The sequence below is a fragment of the Wyeomyia smithii genome, chromosome 3 (assembly GCF_029784165.1).
Source record: "Wyeomyia smithii strain HCP4-BCI-WySm-NY-G18 chromosome 3, ASM2978416v1, whole genome shotgun sequence".
Lineage (NCBI taxonomy): Eukaryota > Metazoa > Arthropoda > Insecta > Diptera > Culicidae > Wyeomyia > Wyeomyia smithii.
In genome coordinates, this window is record NC_073696.1 from 222266098 (window position 1) to 222293165 (window position 27068).

General features: G+C 38.8%; 3 protein-coding genes across 4 annotated transcripts in view; all 3 read right to left on the bottom strand.

The window, feature by feature from the left end:
* LOC129726695 (60S ribosomal protein L36) overlaps nucleotides 1–27068 on the bottom strand; it is a 548226-nt gene that overhangs the window by 71399 nt on the left and 449759 nt on the right. The gene's annotated exons all lie outside the window — the stretch shown is intronic.
* On the bottom strand, nucleotides 456–3961 carry LOC129726685 (phosphoenolpyruvate carboxykinase [GTP]-like). The gene is made up of 3 exons (XM_055683665.1): nucleotides 3753–3961; nucleotides 1974–2577; nucleotides 456–1902 (listed from the first exon to the last, which is right to left on the bottom strand). Exons 1-3 carry the CDS (start codon nucleotides 3779–3781, stop codon nucleotides 583–585), a joined length of 1953 nt encoding a protein of 650 aa, XP_055539640.1. The 5' UTR covers nucleotides 3782–3961; the 3' UTR covers nucleotides 456–582.
* On the bottom strand, nucleotides 24318–26715 carry LOC129726687 (phosphoenolpyruvate carboxykinase [GTP]-like). Its single transcript, XM_055683667.1, has 3 exons — nucleotides 26465–26715; nucleotides 25810–26404; nucleotides 24318–25741 (listed from the first exon to the last, which is right to left on the bottom strand). Exons 1-3 carry the CDS (start codon nucleotides 26491–26493, stop codon nucleotides 24422–24424), a joined length of 1944 nt encoding a protein of 647 aa, XP_055539642.1. The 5' UTR covers nucleotides 26494–26715; the 3' UTR covers nucleotides 24318–24421.

Here is a 27068-nt window from a genome sequence, read left to right on the forward strand (position 1 = left end):
GGGAGGGGGTCCGAAATCTAGATTTTTTGCGTTACGTAATTTGTGTACGACGCCTAACATTATTATATAGAGAATGTGAATCCGATTTTAATCAAGATGAACTTTATCCTTCAATTCAGTTTTTATCCTTCCTTCAATTTTTTTGTCTTTATAAAAATAAGCTCTACTTTTCGCGCGACTTTCAACACGAAGCGAAATTTTTTCGAAAGGCAAGCAAGCAAAAGCTGGTGATTGATTGGGTTTTGCTCAACTTGATAGATTTTAACTCAACTTTTCATTTGTTTACTCAAACAAATATAATCCGTTCAGTTCTAGGAAGGTTTCATGCATTTGAAGTGAGCATATCAGGTAACTTCAACCTGGTTGAATTAATTTATTTGCCAAATGAACCCCAAGCAAATGAAACAAATTTTTGCGATTTAGAAGAGCTCTGTATTTTTATTCATTTAACTACCTTAAAATAGTAGTTTTTAATACGAAGTCATATAATACTTAACATTATTTGTGTGCTTAAAATTACTTTTGAATTATTTACAATGGGTCAGGGCTTATTCTAAAACAGTATTTTTCATGCTTTGTTTATTACATTTCTTCCACCCGATCTTTCAGCTGCTGTAGTTCGGAACCGATTTCTGAAGGCAGATCATACGGCAGCTGATTGTCATAGTATTGCTTAATTTCCTCAACCTCTGTCAGCCAGAATTTTTTCGAAATCGAAAACAGTTCCTTCTCGTCCACTCGCTGATTCATGCCACTTACGTTGATGGCTCCCGGTAGGGGGACTCGTCCGATCGGTGTCTGTTGGTAGCAGTCTTCACCTTCCACCCGCCGCAGAATCCAGTCTAGCACTCGACTATTTTCGCCGAATCCTGGCCACAGGAATTTTCCTTGCTCGTTCTTGCGGAACCAGTTGACGTGGAAGATCTTTGGCATGGTGCCTCCCGCAGCAGCCGCCTTCTGCTCCATACTCAACCAGTGTTTGAGGTAGTCGCCGAAGTTGTACCCGAAGAAGGGGCGCATAGCGAAGGGGTCGTTCATGATTACTTTTCCCTTGTGTTCTGCCGCAGCCGTTGATTCACTTCGCATCGTGGAGCCGATGAACACTCCATGTGCCCAGGAGTTGGCTTCGTACACTAGTGGAACGCCTTCCGGTCGTCGGCCTCCGAAGAGAATTGCGGAGATTGGCACGCCCTCATTATCTTCCCAGGCGGGGTCAATGATAGGGCACTGGTTGGCAGGAGCACAAAACCGGGAATTTGGATGAGCAGCTGGTGTTTTGGTTTCTCCCATTTTCCACGGCTGACCAAGCCAATCGGTGATTTGCACTCCCGGCGCAACTTCCTTTTCCATTCCTTCCCAGAAGACTCCACCGTCGGATGTGGATGCCACATTAGTGAAGATTGTGTTCTTGTAGATCGTGTTCATAGCGTTGGGGTTTGTGGCGGTGGATGTACCGGGAGCAACCCCAAAGAAGCCATTTTCCGGATTGATGGCACGCAGCTGACCTTTGGAATCGAACTTCATCCAAGCGATGTCGTCACCGACGCATTCCACCTTGTAACCGGGTAAAGTCGGATTCATCATAGCCAGATTTGTCTTGCCACAGGCGGATGGGAACGCGGCTGCTATGTACTTCTTATCACCGTTCGGGTTCGTGATGCCGAGAATGAGCATATGTTCGGCCAGCCAGCCTTCGCGCTTTGCGATAGTGCTGCCGATGCGTAGAGCAAGACATTTCTTTCCGAGCAGCGAGTTGCCACCGTAACCGGATCCGTACGAGACGATTTCGTTTTGGTCCGGTTTGTGCAGGATGATCGTTCGTTCCGGGTCGCAGGGCCACGAGGGCATCGAGATTTTGCCGTTCGCTGGCGTACCGACCGAATGGAGACATTTGACAAAGTCCTGTGGGGCGAAAGATTAATTTATTAGATAAACAACAGTCAGAGGCAATGGAGTTGGTAGCAATAACTTACCGAGTTATTTGACAATTTGTCCAGTACATCATCTCCCATTCGTGTCATGATGCGCATTGAATTCACAACGTAGGCTGAGTCGGTGATTTCGATGCCGATCTTCGACAGGGGTGAAGCGATCGGACCCATCGAGAACGGAACCACGTACATGGTGCGGCCCTTCATGCATCCGGGAAATCGTGCTTCAATTGCTTCTTTGTAGGCTTCGGGTGCGATCCAATTTCCCAGAGTGCCGTTGACCCCCGGTTTAGGGGTCGGGATTGTTTCTTCTCGGTTCTCAGTGCAAATAAACGTCTTCGATTCGACTCGTGCAACATCCGCAGGATTTGTTCGTGCCAGCCAACAATTGTCGTACTTTGGTAAGGATTGAATCGTTCCTTGGCTGTGGAGCATCTTCAGCAGTGTATTACTTTCGTTCTCACTTCCATCGACGATATGAATTTTCTCCGGTTGGCAAAGGACGGCTGACCGCTCGACAAACTCACGTACTTTGGGTGATAGTAGCGTAACTTCTCCGTTGACCACAGGAAATCCGCGCAGGTGATTTTGGATGGCTTTCGGGACGGTTTTCAGCTTCGGGCTGCCCATCGCTGCAGCCGAAAACCTGAGTAGAGCAGATAAATGAACCATTCTGTTTTAGTGTATCACTTTTGCAGCAATAAGGAACAACGAGAGCGGTTAAATGTTTGGCAAAACTTGATTTTCGAGTTTCGGTACTTCTTTGGATGCTATTCCGATCGACTCGGTTTTACTAATAGCGACAGTGACTCGCAGCATCGGGAATATATATGCGTTGACGGTGTCGGTGCAGGCGGTTATCAGCGCTGTGAGTATGTCTGCCGTGTATGGCAAGATTAAATTGTGTTGGAAATAACAAAGTTCATGTTTTTTTTTGGAAAACAAATTCTCCAGTGCTCCGAGGTATAAGGTTCATATAAAAGTATAAACGTACCATGACCGGCAGGGCAGTGCAGGGGCTTCTGTTTTGCGTAAGCAGCGGAGAATAGATGAATTGGCTTTATTTGTTGTGATAAGAGCTGCGCTTATCATCAGTCTAGTTGTGTGCTGAGTTTCGTGAGGTCAGCAAAGAAAGTCGAAGACAAGCCTCCCCACAGCTGTATCAATTTAAACATGCGAATGTTATCAATCAAAGAAATAGTTATCGGTTTCCGTTATACTCTACTAAATTTTTTGGAAATAAATATTGAAATTCAGTCCGCAAATATATATTTCGACTGTGACGTACAGTCTTCCTCAGTGCTTATGTGGACTGGTCCAGTCCACATAAGCACTGAGGAAGACTGTACGTCACAGTCGAAATATATATTTGCGGACTGAATTTCAATATTTATTTCCAAAAAATTTAGTAGAGTATAACGGAAACCGATAACTATTTCTTTGATTTATCTCAATCACTCTGCTAAGACGCTCGTTATAGATTTTCTAGATGCGAATGTTGTAGCGCTTTGTTGCTGTGAGATAATGTTAATTTGATAGAACCGATGCCACGAAGGCTTGGGTGTTTTCAACAATTTCAGCCCAGCAGAATTATGGTCAGAAGTATGATAAGTGAAAATCCAGTTATAAAATCATAATAGAAACGATAATGTGAAGCTTTCCTGCGCAAGGCATTATGAATTGAGGTTCTAGGTCGTTACTGTCACATTTGATATAACTGATGAGTAACTTTGAGTAAAAAATCATACCGATAACATTATTACCAAGTTTTTATCATATGGGACCAGGTAGAAGTAGTTTTTGTGTAAATTTTAAACTTACCGATTACAGTGTTCAACGCGAACTGGCATTGTGTCCCTTAACTTTCTTGTCACGTTAAAAATATTCGAGTAGTTCGATTCAAAAATTTTTCAGAAAAATCGATTCCCTAATGTTTCGTTATTTCACTTCAGAAAACACTAAATGAAACTTCTATTCCACAGATAGGTTAGTCAAGACGTTTTTTTACCGCTCGTTGTGCTTTAATTGAATCTGATTGAATCGGCAATCGCCTCTTTTATATTATTTTAAAAGCAAAACAAATCCGGCAGCAGAATTGGCACAACAACCCTGGGTGCGATGCTAGCGATTCACGCTTATCACGCTGGCCGCTGATTGGTGGAGTCCTGAGGGAACAATTGGAACTTGTAGCGATTTTTTTTTTTCGAATCTGTAGCATTTATATTTATGTTGCAGCCGCTCTGATTAAGCACAAAAATACAGGGGGTAATGAAAATATTGACTGTTTTTCACTTCTCAAACGTAAGCATCCCTGTTGGTCCGTTGGAATGATGAAATATAATCTTGGAATCGAATGAACAACAACAATGAATAGTTACAAAGAAACGATGTGCTTCAGTCTGGCTGAGAAGATATTGTTCAATTTTCCTAGAATTACTTCATACTCAAATTATGTATACGGGAAATAAAAAAGACTTCAAGTCCCTCTTCCTAGAGGGAAGGCAAAAGGTAGAAGACCTAATGTCTAAATGCACAAAAGTGGGTTTGACGTAGAATTAAAGACTGAGTCATATAAAATTCATAATTTTAGATTAACTTTTCAATATACAAAAATTTCTTATGAAGGCCGTATCATTATGTTAGTTTTTCACTGCACCACCCGGTCGATTCGCCAAAATTTTACTCGAAAGCGATGCCAATGAAATACATTTTCCAATGCCTGTGTTTGGGAAATGAGCACATCGTATTCAAAATTTATGAGAATATTCAGATTTCGCTCAACTCAACTTTTCACTGGCTTACAACTGGAAAAATATACCAATTATAATATAAGGGAACCAGTTGGAAACGGATGCCTGAAGATGGGTAACACGTAGCCCGAAATCGGGTTTGTATCTTGTAACGCATCGCGTCTCGTTAGGTGTCGTATAGCTCTTACGTTAGCAAAAACTCCATAATTTAAAGTGATTATAAAAGTAAAAGTTTGGTGAACATTTTTCCTATCGATCAAGACATTGGTGTTCGAAAGCTGTTTACGGGTCTGATAGTCATAAATAGACTTGGTTTGACCGTGTCAAAATAATTAAGCGATACCTGCTCCAAATAACAATTTTTTCAAAATAAAACTTACAGCAAAAAGCATATCAAGTGAACCGGAGGCATCAAGCCGATTAAACTGTTGATCCTGTCTGGAGCAAAAATTCAAAATATTGTTAATCTCTGTTGACAATAATGAATCCAACGCTTGCAGTAAGCAAAAAATGACCAGCATCGTGCATTATCAACCGAGAGGAAATTTCCATCCTTTAATAAGGCATCGACGTCGCCGTTCGTCTGTCTGGACGGAGTATGACGATCGCAGAACCATAACGATCTGTTGCTGCCAGTTGCGCCATTGATCGTCAGTAGTCGGTTGCCCAGTTGTGGTGTGTTCCGCAGTGACGTAGGTTCTGTTGTTGGTAACGAACGCAATTATTGGCAGTAGAAATAAAATGCGACGTCGCAGCCAGCGGAGTGGATCACCAAAATGCTCCGCTACTCCTGCCAAAGTACTATTTATCAGTGAATCAAACTGGAATCGGAATGAACTTTGCCACCTTTGCAGAAGAAAGTATAAATAGGCACACTTATCTAATCTATAATTGGCATCCGGAAGGTTGGAGGTAAATCTAAGACATTGCGATTGAAGACAGAGTGTTGTTTTCTCCCTGACGGATTATGCTGTTTACAGTTGTTGAAACTGAGCTAAATGAAAAATGAACCACTTCTGTGAAAAAATATTATTTTCTAAATCATATTGGAAAAATTCAGCAGTGTCTTATAAATGTTACCCGTTTTTATATGTATATTAGTACTAATCATCAACTTTATACAACTTGGCTATCCATCCTTCCGATTGATCAGGGTTTTAGTTGGCGTTAAAGCAGGCCGGACCAAGTGGCATTTAAATCATTTTGAGAAAAATGACTCTGAAGTTTGTTGCTCTGCGAATTTCGAAGTTTTAAATATTTTTGCGCAATTTTGATGTTATAAGTTAGATTTACTCCTCAACTGTATTATAATAAGTGTGGTGACTTCAACAAAGACAGATTTATGGTTGATTGAATGTATTTGGTGCACTCTGATTGGACCATAAAAGAATCGTCAATGACTTGGACCATTAAGACTGAGGAATTACAAAAAAATATTTTAGTCCGTTGATCGTCGATTAATCGCAAAGTTTTAAATCTTTAATATTAGTTTCATCGACAACGAAATCACTGAAAATACTTTGAATAAACCTAAAATCCGTTTCTATTGTCATATTGTGACAAACCATCAAATTCTTTTAATTTGTCTATCAAACGATTTTTCCGAGTTGTGTAGTTGCATAATTTAGTTTAATTAATCAATTTAATTGGTAATAAACGACTAAACGACTAAACGCCTCAATAACAACAACAAACAAATTTCGAATATTGTTCAAACTAGCTCGATAGTTAAAATACGATCGAATTGAGTGAAAAACAATTTTGGCGTCACTTCTGATTCGCTTGAAATGAATTTAGAACTGCATATGGGTCATTCCATACGAAGTGACCACAAAAAAGCACAAACTTGGACACGACCATCACAGATTTTGCTCAAAGTTGGGAGAACTATTAATCTACTGTCACTTTTTTTTTCTCATCTATATCTACTGTCACTTTAAAAAATTCCAAATTTGATGTCCATTGGAATATCCCCCGCTCTGTGGGACCCCCCTGTTTATTGCAAAGTCACGCATTTTTTGTTAAAAATCTCTTTTTTCTTTTTCTTACAATTCATAGACGTAAGATGTCCGAAAAAAACTGATGGATGATTTTTGAAGAAAATAAACCAAGGAATCCAGAAAAAATATAAGTTTTAACCGGAAGTGTTGCCAGATAAATTATTTTTGTATTTGAAAACTAAATTTAAATTTTTCGGAAAATGCAGCCATTTTTGTTTCAAATTTGATAATTTCATCGTGTTCCTTGAAAAATTTCACATAAGAAACAACTATCATTCCGAGATAATATGAGCCAATATCGAGATATAACATTTTTATGAAAAAAGTTGTAAACTTAGTAATTATTTTTTTTGCAATTTATAGACGTAAGACACCCGGAAAATAGTGATAGGTGAATTTTGAAGAATATGAACCAAGAAATCAAGAAAAAATATTATTTTTGACCGGAAGTGTTGCCAGATAGATTATTTCTGTATTTTAAAATTAAATTTGCATTTTTAGGCAAATGCAGCTAATTTTATTTTAAATTTGATGGTTTCGTCGTATTTCTTGGAAATTTTTACGTAAGAAACACTTATCACCCCGTGGTAATATGAGCCGGTCTCGAGATATAGCATTTTTACGAAAATAGTTCTGAATTTCGTAATTAATTTTTCGTAAAAATGTCATATCTCAAGATTGGCTCATATAACCACGGGGTGGTAAGTGCTTCTTACGTAAAATTTTCTGAGAAACACGATGAAACTATAAAATTTAAAATAAAATTAGCTGCATTGGCCGAAAAATGCAAATTTAATTTTAAAACATAAAAATATTCTATCGGGCAACACTTCCGGGCAAAAACAATATTTTTTTCTGGATTCCTTGGTTTATTTTCTTCAAAATTCACCTATCACTAGTTTTCGGGTGTCTTACGTCTATAAATTATAAAATAAAATAATTACGAAGTTTACAACTTTTTTCGTAAAAATGTTATTTCTCGAGATTGGCTCACATTACCTCGGGATGATAGTTGTTTCTTATGTGAAATTTTTCAAGGAACACGATGAAATTATCAAATTTAAAATAAAAATGGCTGCATTTGCCGAAAAATGTAAATTTAGTTTTCAAATACAAAAATAATTTATCTGGCAACACTTCCGGTCAAAACTTTTATTTTTTCTGGATTCCTTGATTTATTTTCTTCAAAAATCATCTATTAACGTTTTTCGGACATCTTACATTTATGAATTGTTAGAAAAAGAAAAAAGAGATTTTTGACAAAAAATGCGCGACTTTGCAATAAAGAGAGGGGTCCTAGAGAGTGGGGGGTATTCCAATCGACACCAAAATTGGGATTTTTCCAAAGAGACAGTAGGTGAACAATTCCCTCAACTTTGACCAAAATCTGTGATGGTGGTGTCCAAGTGGCATGTACACTTCGTATGGAATGACCCATATTTAATATTTTGCAAGGTAAGATAATTCAGTATTTCATCATTGCTTCAAGAACGTGTTTGTGGCCTTGAGAAAGGACAAATGTACTTTGTACATTTGAAGGAACGAAACAGTTCACTTTTTTTTTTTTTTTATTCTCGCTTATTTTCCGTCGGTCTAGCTCCGCCACTGTTGTGGCCAATCACCGACGCCCAGGGAGGCGACTCCACACCCAGGACCCTAACTCACGACCCGTTTATTAACGGATCGGCGCCAACGGCTTTACTTCCTCATGCGATAGAAGGCGTGATCCCAGAGATTTTTCGCCTCAGAAAATCTCCCGGTGTCGGCTAGGATTGAATCTAGACCAATTGGGTTGGTTGTGAGTGGATCACGCCACCTCACAACCATCGACACCTATGTCGGCGGTGGGATTCGAACCCAGGCGTCGAGCGTGGTTGGCGGAGACGTTACCAACCACATTAGGCTCCCGCTCTGAACAGTTCACGTTTAGCTAGTGTATTTTATAATAGCTTCAGCTTTGTACTTGTCTAGCTTTCCTGGTAGCAGCAAAAGTAAGAGAGTCTGAACTTGGCTGCTATGCCAAGTGTTTGTTGACGGTTGAATAGTTGACGAAAAAATAATGCTTTTCTAGCGCAACTATCGTCTTTATACTGGGAAACAAGGCGCTGCGCAGTTCAACCTTTTTTACATTATTCCATAATGCCACATCCGCGTCCCTGCCTTCTTGTGGTGTTAGTCCTCCCTGTAGGACTTCACCGCAATTCGGGTGTATATTTTGAAAGCGGTTCTAGTTCACAGCTATTTTTCGTGTTTTCCGTGATTGCGTAAACACATTTATGGGTTAGCAGCACTCTTGTTGGGTTGCTTGTTAAAATTACAAAATGGAGGCTCAAGTTCTGAGCGTTACCGAGTGCCAAAAAACTTTACATGTGGAAGTCATTTTGTTTTACTTAGAACTTGTGCGTGTGCTGTTTTGGGTCGGTAGCTAAGCATTGCAAGTTTTACAGTGAATTTAAGAATTGCCACAAGGTATTTATAACCCTTTATCTTATGTTTCATGGAAAACTCTCGCTTCCCAACAACGCCATAGCGAATATTTTTGCATAAAAACAAATGGATTTGAGAAATGTAATCATATTTCTCATGCATATAATGTCCGAAACATGTTGCATATATTCTTAGGCCATATGATCAGGACTTAAAAAAAAAACCTAAATTAATCCACCTAGCGGTCAGACCCAGCCTTTCTCATTCAAACTTTTATTTGTAAAAATAGATTTACATTAACGCTTCAACCCTTTAGGACCTGAAATATTGATGTTGTAATCTATACATATAAAAATGCAAGCCGGTCTGTCTGTCTGATCCATATAGGTTCGAAAACTACCGAACCGATCGACGTGAAAATTTGTATGTAGGGGTTTTTGGTGCCTATAAAGGTCTCATACAAATGAAACATAAATTTCAGCACAACTTAAGAACTAACCGAGTAAATGGAACAAAATTTAGCATGTGAATGTTTTTAGAGGAAACAAATATGTGCATAATGGTTTGACACCCCTCACTCTTCTATAAGAGAGGGGTTCCATAGAAATGAAACACAAATTTCTGCACATCTCGAGAACTAACCGAGTAAATGGAGGAAAGGAGGGGTTCCATACGAATGATACACAAATTTCTGCACATATCGAGAGCTAACAAACTAAATGGAACCATATTTGGCAGGTGAATGTTTTTAGTGGTAACCAATTTGTTCCTTAATCGACCTCAGGCAACATTTTAGATTGTAAGATGGCAACTTCCGGTTTCTGGAAAACAGCCAAAATGGGCGATTTCCACCCAATATAATAATATCCGGATCTAGAATGATACACAGGAGCTAAAGTCGATCGAAATTGTCTTCAAATGCCATTAAGAAATCCAAAATGACGATTTTCGGTTTCGGAAAAACAGCGACAAACGACAAAATACCACCCAATATGGGTATTTCCGGAACGGTAATGATGCACTGGAGCCACAAATCGACTTCAGACAACATTTTGAATTGTAAGATGGAAACTTCCTGTTTCTGGAAAACAGCCTGAAATGGACGATTCTCATTAAATATGAGTATCTCCGGAACCAGAAAGATGGACAGAAGCTAAGAATTGATCACAGACACAATCTTGAATTTTAAAATGGTTACTTCCGGTGTCTGGCAAACAGCCGGAAATGACCAAATACCATTCAATATGAATGTTTTCGGAACCAGGATTACGCTCAGATGACAGAAATTGATTTCACAGGCAATTTTTTAGTCCAAAATGACGACTTTCGGTTTCTGAAAAACAGACCAAATACCACCCAATATGAGTATTTCTGGAGCCAGAATGTTGCAAGAAGCTGAAAATTGACCTCAGACCAGGGTTGATATTTGTTGACACTCTTGAGTGAAAGTGAAAAAAAAAGCATCCATAAACGTTATTTTTTTTTAATCCTTTCAGAGTTCTCCCTTCCCGCTTTTTGCATGGAAGTGAACGGTCAAATCACCTCATAATATTTCATGCGATGGAAGCAAGACAACAAAATCAGTTTATCAAGTAACGAAGATTGTCAAGGCATCGGTCAGTGTCAGTGAAAAAGTGTTTCGGTGAGGTTCATTTTGGTTGAGTGGACTGTTTTTTTTTTTCGCTTTGAAGTGAAGATCATTTGGTTGGATTTGTCGTCAAATTTTATTCCGTAACCGTGAACGATGCGCGCGATCTATTTCATCCGAGTATAACAGCACGTTACTAGGACGAAAATCTAGTGTATCTGGAAGAGTGCTGCGATCATTGGAAGTGAAAATTGAAAATGATTGGCTGTAATTTTCGAAGAATTTTGCTGGGGAAAATGACTTTTATCAGCACTGCCTCAGACACAATCTTGAATTGTAAAATGGCAACTTCTGGTTTCTGGAAAACAGCCAAAAATGGCCGATTCCCGTCTAACATGAGTATCTCCGGATCTAGAATGATACACAGCAGCTGAAATCGACCACAGACCCCATTTTGGATTCTAGGTTGGCGACTTCCGGTTCCTGGGAAACAACCGAAAATGATCGAATAACACCCAATATGGGTGTTTCTTCAACCAGAATGACGCATAGAGGCCAGAAATTATCTTAAATACCATTTTTAAATCCAAAACTACCGGTTTGTGAAAAACAGCCTAAAATAAACAAATGCTATCCAATATGAGTATCTCTGGAACCAGAATGATGCAATGAGCTAACAATTGACGTCAGGCACCATTTAAAATTGCTAAATGGCAACTTCTAGGAAACAGTCGAAAATGACCGAATAATACTCAATATGGATATTCCAGTAATCGAGATGATGCATAGAAACCAAACATTGACCATAGACACCCTTTTGAATTTAAAGACAACCACTTTTTGATTCTGTTAACCTGTGTTGTTCATCAGTTAACCCTCAGCTAGCCCGCTCATCTGATAATAATATTGATCAAATCGGTTGTGTAGTTTGTGAGATAATTAAGTTTCGTGATTTTCACATTTCGGTACATTACAGACGAAGTTACAGTCCGATTACAGTAAAATTCAATAGGGTGTTCTGAGGAAGCTAGACTTTTAATTTTACACTAATTTTGTGGAAATCGGGTCGGCTATCTATGAGAAAAGTGAGTGAGTCCAAGTAGTCTTCGGAATATGTTCCTTTGCATAGCTGGATTTCACATTTTTAAACATAACAGGCAAAGTAATAGTCCGATTGCAAAGCAAATCAATAGGGTCTTATGGGGAAATTAGAACTTCCATTTGACACTAATTTTATGAGAATCGGTTCAGCCATCTCTGAGAAACATGAGTGAGGTTAAACAGTCTTCAAAACACGTTTCTTTACATAACATTAGAACCACAAATTCAATCCTAATGAAATTCAAAAGTTGAGGGTTTTTTAGGTAGCCCGTTCATTTGAAACCAATTTTGTTAAAATCGGTTGTGTAGTTTTCGAGATAATGATGTTTCATGATTTTTACATTTTGATACATAACCTCTAAACTAAGAATCCGATCGCAATGAAATTTAATAGGGTCTTATGGGGCAATTAGACCTTTCATTTGCAATTAATTTCATGAAAATCGGTCCAGCCATCTCTGAAAAAAGTGAGTGAGAATAAAAATCTGCACATACACACACACACACACACATACAGAAAATGCTCAGCTCGTCGAGCTGAGTCGAGTGATATATGCCATTCGGCCCTTTGGAGCACTTTTATACTTTCGGTTTTGCAAGTGATTGCTATACCTTTCTAGGAGAAAGGCAAAACGTAAAAAACCGGATCCGATTTGCTTGAGGCAAGCTGTTAAGATTCTACGCAGAAAAACTATCTCTTTGTCAAGCGGTCACGGAATCTGGAATCAACTACTCTGTGATTAATCAGAAGTTACCTGTTGCACCCAATCTAGCAGATATTTCAAGGTAGTAGTCAAAAACGTGAAGAATATCTGGGGGGAGGGCATCAACAACCCGAGAGAAATTGAACAAGGTTCCAGTTCTACCAGGACAAAGTGTTCCTTTAAGTCTGGTCCCTGACGAAATACAGGAAGATCCAGAGAATCAGTAAATTTTTATAGGGTTCCAGATTTCCAGGTCATTTTGACATTGATGGGAATGAAAGAGCAGACGAACTTGCAAAACAAGAATCTAACTTACAGTATATTGGACCAGAATCAATTTGCATCATCGACTCATTAATGAAACACTCTAACACCAACCCAACAAACATTTGTGTTAGATAACAGCTCAATAAGCTGTAGTTCCGCCGAAATCCGTTGAATAGCAACTTTCAAGCTATCATTCAACAAAATTGTTTGTCGGGAAGTGTGCGTATTTCACGTCAGTTATGGGTCGTGCGCTGGATACAACATCCTACTATTTTGCACTTAGTTATAATTACACAGAGCAACAAAAATTGACTTTTTTTCTGCCTTGGTTTCAATATATATATATTTTTGTGTATTTTGATGCAAAACCAAATTTCCCCGAGTTTGAACATATTTCAATTCAAGGGGCAACAATGGCGCCATTTTGATTTTTTTCGAAATCGGAAATTTTCGATGATTTTTCGACGCCATTTTGTTTCAAGACCAAATATCAAAATTCTAAGAGTTTGTTCACATATTAGCTTCTTCTAACCCATCTTTTAAAAAAACAGATCTTGAATCTGACAAAAATTGAGCTCAAACCGGTGATTTTACGAAACCGGTTTTGGTATGGTTTTAGTATATTTCACAAAGCAAAATAATATCGAGTATGTCTGAGCATTAATGGTAATGCGCTAATATCTAAAAGTGGTAGTCAAATTATATCTTATACTAGCTGACCCGGCAAACTTCGTCTCGCCTATTTTTGTGTTCAATTTAATAATCTTCAACATTCCAAATTCATTGATTTCTTGCGATCATTTGAAATAATTGGTTTTATCGGAATGACAACATCCTCGTCTTTTGCCTTTAGAACATAACCTCTATTCCGGAAATACTCACATTGGGTGGTATTCAGTTATTTTCGTTGTTTTTCAGAAACTGAAAGTGGTCATTTTCGAATTCAAGATGGTGTCCAGGGTCGTTGCTTGGCTTCTATACATTATTTCGATTACGAAAATATTCATATGTAGTAGTATTCGGCAGTTTCCCAGAAGTTGCCACCTTACAATTCAAAATGGTGTCTGAGGTCAATTTTTAGCTTCATGCATCATTCTGGTTAAAGAAACACCCCTAATAGGTGTTATTTAGTCATTTTCGGCTGTTTTCCAGAAACCGGAAGTCACCATCTTAGAATACAAAATGGTGTCTGTGGTCGATTCTAGCTCCTGTGTATCATTCTGGCATCGAAGCATCGCATATTGGATGGAAATCGGCCGTTTTTGCCTGTTTTTCAGAAAGCGGAAGTGGATTTCAAAATGGTATTTGGAGACAATTTCTGGCCTCTGAGCGTCATTCTGGTTGAAGAATCACCCATATTGGGTGGTATTTGGTCATTTTCGCTAGTTTCCCATTCACCGGAAGTCGTCATCTTACAATTCATAATGTTGTCTGAGATCGATTTGTGGCTTCAGTGCATCATAGTATCCCGGAAATACCCATATTGAGTGTTATTTGGTCATTTGCCACTGTTGTTTAGGAACCGTGAGTCGCCGCGTAAGAGCGTCATTCTGGTTAAATAAACACTCGTATTGGGTGGTATTTGGTCATTTTCGGCTATTTTCCAGAAACCGGAAGTCGCCACTTGTATTTCAAAATTACATTTTGTGACAATTTCTGGCCTCTGAGCATCATTCTGGTTAAAGAAACACCCATATTTGGTTGTTTTTGGGTAATTTTCGGCAGTTTTCCAGTCACCAAAAGTTGCCATTTTACAACTCAAAATGTTGTCTGAGGTCGATTTGTGGTTTCAATGCATCATCACGATTCCGGAAATACCAAAAATGAGTGGTATTTGGTCATATCTCGCTGTTTTTCAGAAACCGGAAGTCGCCATCTTGGATTTCAAAATGGCATTTGGAGACAATTTCTGGCCTCTGAGCGTCATTCTGGTTAAAAAAACACCTATATAAGGTGGTGTTTGGTCATTTTCGGTAGTTTCCCAGTCACCGGAAGTCGCCATTTTACAACTCAAAATGTTGTCGGAGGTCGAGCTGTGGTTTCAGTGCATCATCACGATTTCGGAAATACCCATATTGGGTGGTATTTGGTAATATCCCGCTGTTTTTCAGAAACTGGAAGTCGCCATCTTGGATTTTAAAATGATATTTGGAGACATTTTCCGGATAGAAACCGGATGTTTACATCTCAAATTTAACAATGGTGTCTGGAGTCGAAAATGTTTCTTGCTCTCAGAAACTTCAATATATCAAATTTGCTTCCATTTGCTTGATTATTTCTCAAGATGTGCAGAAATTTGTTTGGAACCCCTTCTTTCAGAAGAAGGAGGGGTGTCGAAACATTATAAACTTCTTTGTTACACCTAAATATATTCACCTGCCGAATTTGGCTCCATTAGTTAGTAGTTGGTTAGTTCTCGAGAAGTGCAGAAATTTTTGTTTCATTTGTTTGGAACCCCTCCCTCACATAAGAGGGAGGGGTATCGAACCATTATGGACATATTTGTTACCTCTAAAAACATTTACATGCAAAATTTGGTTCTATTTGGTGGATTGGTTCTCGAGCTGTGCGAAATTTGTGTTTCTTTTGTATGAGACCCCTCCCTTTTGAAAGAGGGAGGGGCGTCAAACTGTTATGGATATATTTGATAACCCTAAAAACATCCACCTGCCCAATTTGGTTCCATTTACTTGGTTAGTTTTCGAGATGTGCCTGAATTTGTGTTCCAGTTGTATGGAACCCCTCCTTTCCAGAAAAGAGAGGAGTGTTCAACCATTATGGATGATTTCGTTACCCCTAAAAACATCTACCTGCCAAATTTGGTTCCATTTGCTTGGTTAGTTTTCGAGATGTGCATGAATTTGTGTTTCATTTGTATGAGACCCCTCCTTTTTAGTAGAGGGTGGGGTGTCAAATCATTATGGATATATTTGTTAGCACTAGAAACATCTACCTGCCAAATTTGGTTCTATTTGCTTGGTTAGTTCTTGAGATGTGCATGAATTTGTGTTTCACTTGTATGGGACTCCTCCCTTACAGAAGAGGGAGGGGTGTCAAACCATTATGGATGATTTTGTTACCCCTAAAAACATCCACCTGTCAAATTTGGTTCCATTTGCTGGGTTAGTTTTCGAGATGTACATGAATTTGTGCTTCATTTGTATGGGACCCCTCCCTTCCAGAAGAGGGAGGGATCTCGAACTATCTTAGTCACCTTTCTCGGCCCTTAAAACCCCTATATACAAAATTTCACGCCGATCGGTTCGGTAGTTTCCAAGCCTATATGGAACAGACAGACAGACAGAGCTGCATTTTTATATATATAGATTGAGTAAAAAAGTCATAGAAATTGATTGGTAGGTGTCTGATCTACGTAAAATGTCAGCTACATGCCGATTTTGCCCCAACTCAAAAAATACAATACAATACTAAAATAGGTTTATCTCGACGTTAAATCACAGACAAACAGACGTATCACTGCATACAAAATTCTAAGAAAATTGTGGTTCCGACTAACTTGTGCGACGTCTACTGGACATATTCCGCAAAATATACACTTTTAGTTTTTCTGCTGTTTTTGGCAGCACGGTGCTCGAATACTGTCAACTGAGTTCGAAGGAAAAGGCACATCAGCGCCACCACCGCTGTGACGGAGATATTAAGCATGACTGAAACTCATTTGAATTGACCGATATTTTGATCCACGAAAATAAATCTCGTGGTACGTCTGTTTGTCTGTGGTTAAATTACCTTTTTTTGAAATCTGTTTAACGTAATATCAAGAGTGTAAGCGATACTCGGAGATACAATAACAATTTGTGTTTACATTATCCTATTCTTTTTACGGGGAGTCAAACTTCATGAAAAAATCATATATAGAAGCCAATGCACAAAAAAATGTCGCACTGTGTTATAGAACGTGATTGCTGAACAATTAGCTCGACACACAGCCTTCAGCCTGCAGATCAGAGATGCCAGTTATTTTTGAAAAATGTCTGCAACTGCTCGAAAAACCACAAAAATGTGCTCGAAATATGAAAAAAACTGTGATCCGAAAAAATTGCGCTCACACAGCCAAGTCTGTAAAAATCTGCACACATTTTAAAAAAATCTGCGCAATCTAAGGAGACTCTGACAAAAATCTGCAGAAACTTTAAAAACCTGCAAATATCTGCAAATCAATAAAAATTTGCGTTTTGCGGTTTCCTAATTTGAATAAATAAAAGAGTGTAATTAAAGGTGCATCAGCTTGAAGCTGAAGGCCTCTTTAATAAACACAAAAAAAACTGTCATATTCTGAGCAAAACTTGATTTAAAAAAAAATGTTTATCAATATTTTTTTGACTTTCTCCTAGAAAGGTATAGCAATCACTTGCAAAACCGAAAGTATAAAATGCTCCAAAGGGCCGAATGGCATATATCACTCGACTCAGCTCGACGAGCTGAGCATTTTCTGTATGTGTGTGTGTATGTGCAGATTTTTATTCTCACTCACTTTTCTCAGAGATGGCTGGACCGATTTTCATGAAATTATATGCAAATGAAAGGTCTTGTTGCCCCATAAGACCCTATTGAATTTTATTGTAATCGGATTTTTAGTTTAGAGGTTATGTTTCAAAATGTGAAAATCATGAAACATCAATATCTCAGAAACTTCACAACCGATTTGAACAAAATTGGTCTCAAAAGAACGGGCTACCTAGAAAACCCTTAACTTTTGAACTTCATAAAGATTGAACTTGTGGTTTAAAAGTTATGAAAAGAAACGTGTTCTGAAGACTGTTTAATCTCATTCATGTTTCTCAGAGATGGCTGAACCGATTCTCATAAAATCAGTGTCAAATGGAAGGTCCATAAGACCTTATTGATTTGTTTTGCAATCGGACTATTACTTTGCCTGTTATGTTTAAAAATGTGAAATCCAGCTATGCAAAGGAACATATTCCGAAGACTACTTGGACTCACTCACTTTTCTCAGAGATGGCCGACCCGATTTCCACAAAATTTGTGTCAAATGAATGGTCTAGCTGCCTCAGAAGACCCAATTGAATTCTACTGTAATCGAACTGTAACTTCATTTTTAATGTGCCGACTTGTGAAAATCACGAAACTTCATTATCTTAGAAACTACACCACCGATGCACGACGGATCGGCCATAGGATATGATCAAAGTCAAATAACAAATCGTTTGAAATGATTGGTTTTATCGAAATGACAACATCCTCGTCTTTTGGTTTCTGTACATCGCCTTAATTCTGAATATATTCATATTGGGTGGTATTCTGTCATTATCAGCAGACATTCTGGCATCAGTCTGACACCGGAAATACCCATATTGGGAGGTATTTTTGGTTGTTTTCCAGAAACTAAAAGTGGTCGTCTTCAAATTCAAAATATTGTCCAGGGTCAATGTTTGGTTTCTATGCATCATCACGTTTACGGAAATATCCATATTGAGTATTATTCGGTCATTTCCGACTGTTGCCTATAAGTTGCCATTTAGCAATTCAAAATGGTGCCTGAGGTCAATTGTTAGCTCCTTGCATCATTCTGGTTCCAGAGATACTCATATTGGATAGTATTTGTTTATTTTAGGCTGTTTTTCACAAACCGGTAGTCGCCATCTTGGATTTCAAAATGGTATTTAGGATACTGGTTAATGAAAAACTCATATTGGGTGATATTTGGTCACTTTGGACTGTTTTTCAGAAGCCGAAAGTCGTCATTTTGGACTTTAAAATTGCCTGTGAAATCAATTTCTGTCATCTGGGCGTAGTTCTGGTTCCGAAAATATTCATATTGAATGGTATTTGGTCATTTCCGGCTGTTTGCCAGACACCGGAAGACACCATCCTAAAATTCAAGATTGTGTCTGTGATCAATTTTTTGCTTCTGTGCATCTTTCTGGTTCCAGAATAACTAATATTTAATGGGAATCGTCCATTTCAGGCTGTTTTCCAGAAACCGGAAGTTGCCATCTTACAATTCAAAATGTTGTCTGAAGTCGATTTGTGGCTCCAGTGCATAATTACGGTTCCGGAAATACCCATATTGGGTGGTATTTGGTCATTTGCCGCTGTTTTTCCGACACCGGAAGTCGCCATTTTGGATTTCATAATGGCATTTGGAGACAATTTCTGGGTTTTGAACGGCATACCGGTTAAAGAAAAACTCATATTGGGTGGTATTTGGTCATTTTCTGCTGTTTTCAGAAACCGGAAGTCGCCATCTTAGAATTTAAAACGCTATCTGTGGTCGATTTTAGCTCCTGTGTATTATTCTAGATCCGGATATTATTATATTGGGTGGAAATCGGCCATTTTCGGCTGTTTTCCAGAAACCGGAAGTTGCCATCTTACAATCCAAGATGTTGTCTGTGGTCGATTATGGATCATATTTGTTACCACTAAAAACATTCACCTGCCAATATGGTTCCATTTAGTTGATTAGGTCGCGAGATGTGCAGAAATTTGTGAAGAAACATGTACTTCCAGAAGAGGGAGGGGCGTCAAACCATTATGGACATATTTGTTACCTCTAAAAACATTCACATACCAAATTTGGTTTTATTTTCTTGATTGGTTCTTGAGCTGTGCGAAATTTGTGTTTTATTTTCATGGGATCCCTCCCTTATAGGAGAGGGAGTCGGGTTTCAAACCATTATGTACATATTTGTTACCACTAAAAACATTTACCTGCCAAATTCTGTTCCATTTGGTTGATTAGTTCTCGAGATGTGCACAAATTTGTGTTTCATCCAACTTTTATGGACATATTAGTTACCCCTTAAAACATCCACATGCCAAATTCGGTTTCATTTGCTTGGTTTGTTCTTGAGTTGTGCAGGAATTTATGTTTAATTTGTATGGGATCCCTCCCTTCCAGAAGAGGGAGGGGTCTCAAACTATCATAGGAACCTTTATCGGCATCAAAAATCCCTACTTACAAATTTTCACGTCGATCGGTTCGGTAGTTTTCGGGCCTATATGGATCAGACAGACAGACAGACTTGATTGCATTTTTATATGTAGAGATTACAACATCAATATTTTAGAACCTAAAGAGTGAATATACATTTATTGGATTGAAGCGTTCATGTAAATCTTTTTTTACAAATAAAAAATTGAATGAGAAAGGCTGGGTCTGACCGCTAGGTGGATTAATTTAGGTTTTTAAATCACGTTTTGTTCAGAAAACGCATTTTTTGTCAAATGGTAAACTGGTATTGCTTTAGGATTCAATTGTTATTCAATGGATTTCGAGCAGTTTTAACTCGTGTTTTTTAAATCAAAGGACAAACATTATTTTAAAAATCACGTTTTGCTCAAAAACACAGCATTTTCAAATGATGCTATCATTTTGAAGATTTTTACCTCATTTAAAAAATTTACATAATGAATGTTGAAAAGAACTTTTGAGCACTCAAGCCGAAAGTAAGTGTGTAAGTGTGTTAACTGACAAAAAAAGCGAGGCGAAATTGGGTTGTTTTGCTACTCATGGATTTCTGATTTTTATATATCAGGCAAAAAAGTGTAATTTTCTTAACAAAACGTGGTTTTTTAAAATTTTGATTAATTGTCCTTCGATTTTTAATGAAAAATAAAAATCACTCCAAATCTCTACATTGACAGTTAATTCGTGATTTAAAAATTGAATGACAACGATAGAAAATTTTTGAAAACAAGGTTTTGCTTATAAAATGCAGCTCTTTCAGATAACATAAAAAACTGATAGCTTAACATCCCAATTACAGGGCGTCACCGTTAAACGGATACACACATTTGAGTGCCTTTTTTCGCATCGGAAGGCCAACCCTGTAATCAGCTGTGTTTGTTTTGATTGCGATGCGACACATGTTTGTGGTTTGCTTGTAAGTGATAAAGGCAGTGTTTTACTTTTCCGTAGGAAAATGGCAATGGATTCGAGTGAAGAACAAATCAAGATCTTGTATCTCGCTGGAATAAGCAATATACAGTCCAGAAGGAAGCTGTCTAATCTGAATTTGATCGAGAAAGAAACTGGCATGGTTGTCTTCAAGCCAGAAGCGGGTAAAAACGGAGTGTTTGTGAACTGCAGTGGTGATAGAAGCGGTTAAAGAACGTATCCGGTAAAATCCAGCCTTGTCAGTAAAAATATGGCTCGTGAAATGTATATGAGTCATAACACTATAATCAAAAATGAACCTGAAGCTTCCAAGAAATAAAAGACTCACTGATTATCTCGCAGAAATAATGCCGACAGGGTTGCCAGATCTCGATTCCTACTGAAAACGTACGCTGACCACAATGTAATTTTTTTCAGAAGAAAAAATATTTATTATGATATATATTATTTACGGCTGTTTTGAACAAGCATATTCCAGCCGATAAAAGAGGTGTGGAGAGATTCCTGAGTGCTTCAGCATTGTACCATTGTCCTGACACCAATTTTTGGGGGGAAATTTGGGTCTAGAGCTCTATAGCAATATTTTAGAGGAAAACTTACTTCTACAAAGTTGTTACATATGATAAAACGCTTATTGAAAAATTATCAGAAATTAAAGTGACCCAAATTTTCGATGAAATCAAGGATTTAACTTTTTCTATATGTTGATAGAAAAAAGTTATACTACAACGTTATAGTGAATATAAATAAACTTTCGAGAAAAAATACCAAAAAAATAAATCTGTATGCTTTTACATGCATAATATATGAAATTTAAATATAAAAAATAAAATATTTTTTTAAAATTATATTAATATATTTTAAATAAAAAATCCATACATAGAGTCAAATGTGCTCTTCAAATTCAGATTAAGAGATATTTTTTATGTTTGCTCCAAAAAGAATGACAAACAAATGAAAAACACATATTTTTATTGAAAACATGAATAACTTTGAATGGAATTGAGATATTCATAATGTCAGCATTGCAAACTGTTTCTCTTAAAAAGCTTTAGAAGTCGTACTAAGACAGTTGTAAGATGAATTAAAATAAAAAAATCAGAGCGAAAAATGTGTTGCTTCTATATACCTAAATCGGTTATTTTCAAAGATAAAAAAAAACTTTTTTTTTACAAAGTAATATAATATAACTTTTTTCTCCTATCTACAATGATAAAAAAAGTTAGATACTTTATTTCATCGAAAATTTGGGTCACCTTGATTTTTGATATTTTTTTGATAAGCGCTTTATCATATGTAACAACTTTGTAGAAAAAAGTTTTTCTCTAAAATACTGCTATAGAGTTCTAGACCCAAATTTCCCCTTAAATATGGTTTTTGAACCATTATGCATTGGTTGTTCGATTTGAATCCATTGGACTTCAGCATTTTGGGGTACATGCTATGAGCCAGAGAAGAAATATTTGTTTTAATTTCACGGTATAAATAAAGTGTACCTCTTTCACGGTGACACCCTGTATATGCAAAAACTTTTTCAAAAAAATAAATATTATTGTTTTTCATAGTTCCCCAGTGCAAAGGCAGTAATTTCCTTTTTTTTGCATGAATGACTAGAGATTTATTTTATTTAGGGTATCGGCTCTATTATCGGGCTGGGGTGATGATATCCTAAAACGTTAATTTCTTGCATGATAGTTCTTCACAACTCAGAGCATCTTCCTGCAAAAGATTAGTTCTATATGACTTCATTAATCCCCCGGACGATGATTGGACAAACCTGACGATAATGTAGCCGATAACCTACTGAATTTTTCGATTATAAATTTTACTCGTTAAGTTATGCGCATTGTAAAATTTCGATTTAGTAAAAATCAATATAGGTACTCATGAATTGATTATTTTGATCGAATTAACTAATTTGTATAATTTCGAAAATGACATTCTCAATAACCGATCGAAATGGAAATTTGTTTGCCTAATCGCTATTCGAACTTTCGATTGTTAGAAATTTCGAACTGTCAGAAGCTTTGCCAAATAGAACGACAGGCTTTTTGTGTTTCGTTAGTTGGCCTACATTGGAGGCTATGAGAAATAATGCAAAAGGCGCCATGTTTAAAGCTGCTGTTTCTGACAACAAACTGTTTGGTCGGGGTTTGAAAATCACAATTCTCTTTAGATAGTTTTAAATTTTTCGTGCACCTTCCTATGCAGTTTCGCCCCCGAACTAAGCTTTATCGTGATTAAGAAGTTTTGCTATGAGTATACATGAATATGTAAGTATGAGTTGCCTCACACTGCCCAGCTGGCTCACCCTTACGTTCTCAGGGTCGTTGCGTGTTCGGGGGGGACTCAGTACTATGCGATGAAACCGATCTCAATCAGGCAAAGCGGACCAAAGAAAGATTAGCGGAAAAGGGATTGGCTCTAATTTAATATTAAAGAGAAAAGTTCATTTTACTTCTTTATTCTGGACTTAAGTTTTCATGATGCGGTACCGTTCACGACGCGTTGGGGCCCATCGACGACATGCAGGGGAGGAGGGAGAGAGGTACGTACCTTTACCGATCAACGGTCAACCAATGATGGCGGCGCTTCCACGTTCCGCCGATATCTCGCCGTTTTCCTTCTGGGGACGTCTCGACGATCGCTATCCCGCTGAACTGGCTCGTTCAGATGTTTTCCTGGTCGGGATGGCGAAGAGAAGTTGACGGCGGTTTCCGCCTGGTAATACGCACGGAACACTTCCGAGTTGTCCACGTTTTGTCCTCTTCCACGATGCAATCCGGTCCACTTGGAGACAGCCGGCGCTATCTTCTTCTTCTGCTCGACAACTATACTTTTTTTTAGTTTTTCACTTTCAAATTTTCGCATGTGTCTTCTCTGATGGTTCGAACTCTAATGGTCTTCTCCAACGTCTGTCACCTACTATCGACCTTCTCCCAATCCTCGATCTCCCTCTCTCTTCATCTCTCTCTCTTTTCCTTTACCCGGATGCAGCTATCTTGATGACATATTTTCTTGATTCGGTTTACACCGGGGTGGCGTTGTGTCAGGGTTGTTTTTGGTTAGCGGTTTTTTTTTATCGGTTGGGATATTTTTAGTGCGGACTATTTTGCCGTCTTTTGCCGTTGCGGTTTTTCCGGTACATTTCGCTTCTCGTATTTTTGTAACCGCCTGTAAGGTGTGGCCGCCTTCTGGGATTTCTGATGGCCTCTTGGGAACCACGTCAAAAGCCCCAACGTCTGGTCTGCACGTTCCGGGGTGGGCTCCAAAGGCCTCTTTTATTCCCAGATTGTCAACCGGCGGGAAATCCACGGGCTTACAAGCGGCAACAATACATAACTTTTTTTTTTCTCGCAAATTATCGACGCCTAATTATGGAGTAAACTATGATGTTTATGTTAGTATGTTTAGTATAACTTAAAGCTATGTTAAACAAAAATTACAATAATTGGAAAACAAAATAAATTTAACAGCTAACAACAATAATAATGAGCCAACCACAAACAAAACAAATATTTACAACTTACATACTACAAATTAAACAAATCCTTAATTGGGCCGATCGCCTCGAAAGCGATCGGTAACAAATACTATGAACAGATTATTTTTTCAAATTAAATTTTTTTCGGTTTTTATATAGAAATTAATAAGACGAATGATATACTTCAAAAGGCTTCATTTATTGCTAAAACAAGAGAGAAGAAAAAGTGGCATGCCAATCTAACGAATAACTGACTAAAAAACTAAACTAAATCTATGAACAATTCACATCCGCTCCAGGCGTCTCTTCAAATCCACCAGCTGCTGCGCGATCTCTGCGGGTAGATCGTGCGGCAGTTGGTTGTCGTAGTACTGCTTGATATCTTCGACCTCCTTCATCCAGAAGTCCTTGGGGATGTGGAATAACTCTTTTTCGTTCACCGGGCTGCTCAATCCTTCTAGGTTGATTGCTCCCGGTGCGGGAATGCGACCAATTGGGGTGTCCTTATAGCAATCGCACTCATCCACGCGCCGAAGAACCCAATCAATAACACGACTGTTATCGCCAAATCCTGGCCAGAGGAATTTTCCCTTAGCATCCTTGCGGAACCAGTTAATGTGGAAGATCTTTGGCATATGTCCGCCCACTTTAGCCGCACGCTGTTCCATGCTCAGCCAGTGTTTGATATAATCACCAAAGTTGTAACCGAAGAATGGTCGCATTGCGAAGGGATCGTGCATAATGACCTTACCCTTGTGCTCGGCAGCAGCGGTTGTTTCACTGCGCATTGCCGATCCAACGAATACACCATGACTCCAGGAGTTGGCTTCGTAGACCAGTGGTACTCCCTCTGGCCGGCGTCCTCCAAACAGGATGGCCGAAATAGGAACACCTTCCTTACCTTCCCAGGCTGGATCGATGATGGGACATTGGCCAGCTGGGGCGCAGAATCTTGAGTTCGGATGAGCTGCAGGTGTTTTGGATTCACCCATCTTCCATGGCTGACCGAGCCAATCGGTGATTTCTACGTCGATAGCAATTTCTTTCTCCATACCTTCCCAGAAAACACCTCCGTCGGAGGTTGTTGCTACGTTAGTGAAGATTGTGTTCTTATACACGGTTTGCATTGCGTTCGGGTTGGTCTCCATGGATGTTCCGGGGGCCACTCCGAAGAAACCATTCTCCGGATTAATCGCTCGAAGCTGTCCTTTGGAGTCGAATTTCATCCATGCGATGTCATCGCCAACACATTCCATCGTATATCCCGGTAGAGTGGGGTTCATCATGGCTAAGTTTGTTTTACCACAAGCAGACGGGAAGGCGGCAGCGATGTATTTCTTCACACCATTTGGATCGGTAACACCAAGAATCAGCATGTGTTCGGCTAGCCATCCTTCGCGTTGGGCGATTGTGGATCCGATGCGAAGGGCGAAGCACTTCTTGCCAAGCAGTGAGTTTCCTCCGTAACCGGATCCGTAGGAAACGATCTCATTTTTCGCTGGTTTATGCAAGATGATGGTTCGTTCCGGATCACACGGCCAGGAAGGCATCGTTAGCTTACCGCTGAGTGGGGTTCCTACAGAGTGCAAGCACTTGATGAAATCCTGTACGAAAAAAAGAAACCGTTTGTTAGTTGAAAGTCTTGTGCCTAAAGTTGAGCAGTGTAGTTTACCGAGTTATCAGAAAGCTTTTCCAGTACTTGTAAACCCATACGGGTCATGATACGCATCGAACAGACAACGTAGGCCGAATCAGTAATCTCGATACCGAACTTGGACAGCGGAGAATCAATTGGCCCCATTGAAAATGGAACCACGTACATGGTACGTCCCTGCATACATCCCGGGAAACGAGATCGAATGGCAGTATCATAGTCATCAGGGGAAATCCAGTTACCGAGGGTTCCCTGGACGCCCTCTTTCGGGGTAGGAATAGCTTGTTCGCGGCGTTCGGTACAAATAAAAGTTTTGGATTCAACACGAGCCACATCCGCGGGATTGGTACGGGCTAGCCAGCAGTTGTCGTATTTCGGTAGTGATTGAATGGTACCAAGCCGTTGAAGTGTATCCAACAGAATGGTACTTTCCTCTTCGCCACCGTCGACAATGTGGATGCGATCCGGCTTACACAGGGCAACGGATTCCTCGACAAACATTCGTATCTTGGCCGATAACTGGACGACGTGTCCATTGACGATGGGTGCTCCGCGAACACGATTAGAAACCGACAGGCGTAGTTTTGGTGAGCAACCGAGAGCCGTCGGGAGCCTGTGAAGGACAACAACACTTTAGTCGTGGTTCTGCTTTATTTCACTGTCGGTTACTTACTTAGTGAATTGCTCAATAACCTGAGGCATTTTGGGGTAGAATTTTTAATAGATTTTTCTGAAGCCTTTTGAAATTTTTGATTAAATTTTTCTTCGTTGTGTTCAGAATGGGTGAATTTTCCGTTCGAAAACTAGCTTATTTCACTTTTATAGTAGTTAGCTTTTTTGATTTTAAGGATACAACACTCGCTAAAGTCGAGAAGCACTGTTTTCATTTCACTTGATTGAGTGGAAACTAATGGCCGGGTCTGACCGAACAAGGTCCTTATATACGAAAAACGTTCTGTTGAGCTGTTACGAGGTACGCGATCTTTTTTTTCGTAAAGATGTGTAAACAGTATTATCTCTCTTCTTGCTGATTGGTTGACCTCGGTGGAAGAACCGGGCCATTTTGTTCTATTCCTTCTTATCAACGGAGCCGTCCCTGCGTAACGATCGTACCAATGCGTGTGCTGATTTATAGTCGGACAGCTGTTGAATTTTGAAGTTTTTGGGTACAAAAATCTCGCAAAGTCATCATATTGTGCACATTTTTTTATTCTGTATTCAAGCTAGGTATATACTTCTGTTGCTGGATAAAATTTTGGCATCTAATAATTTCAACA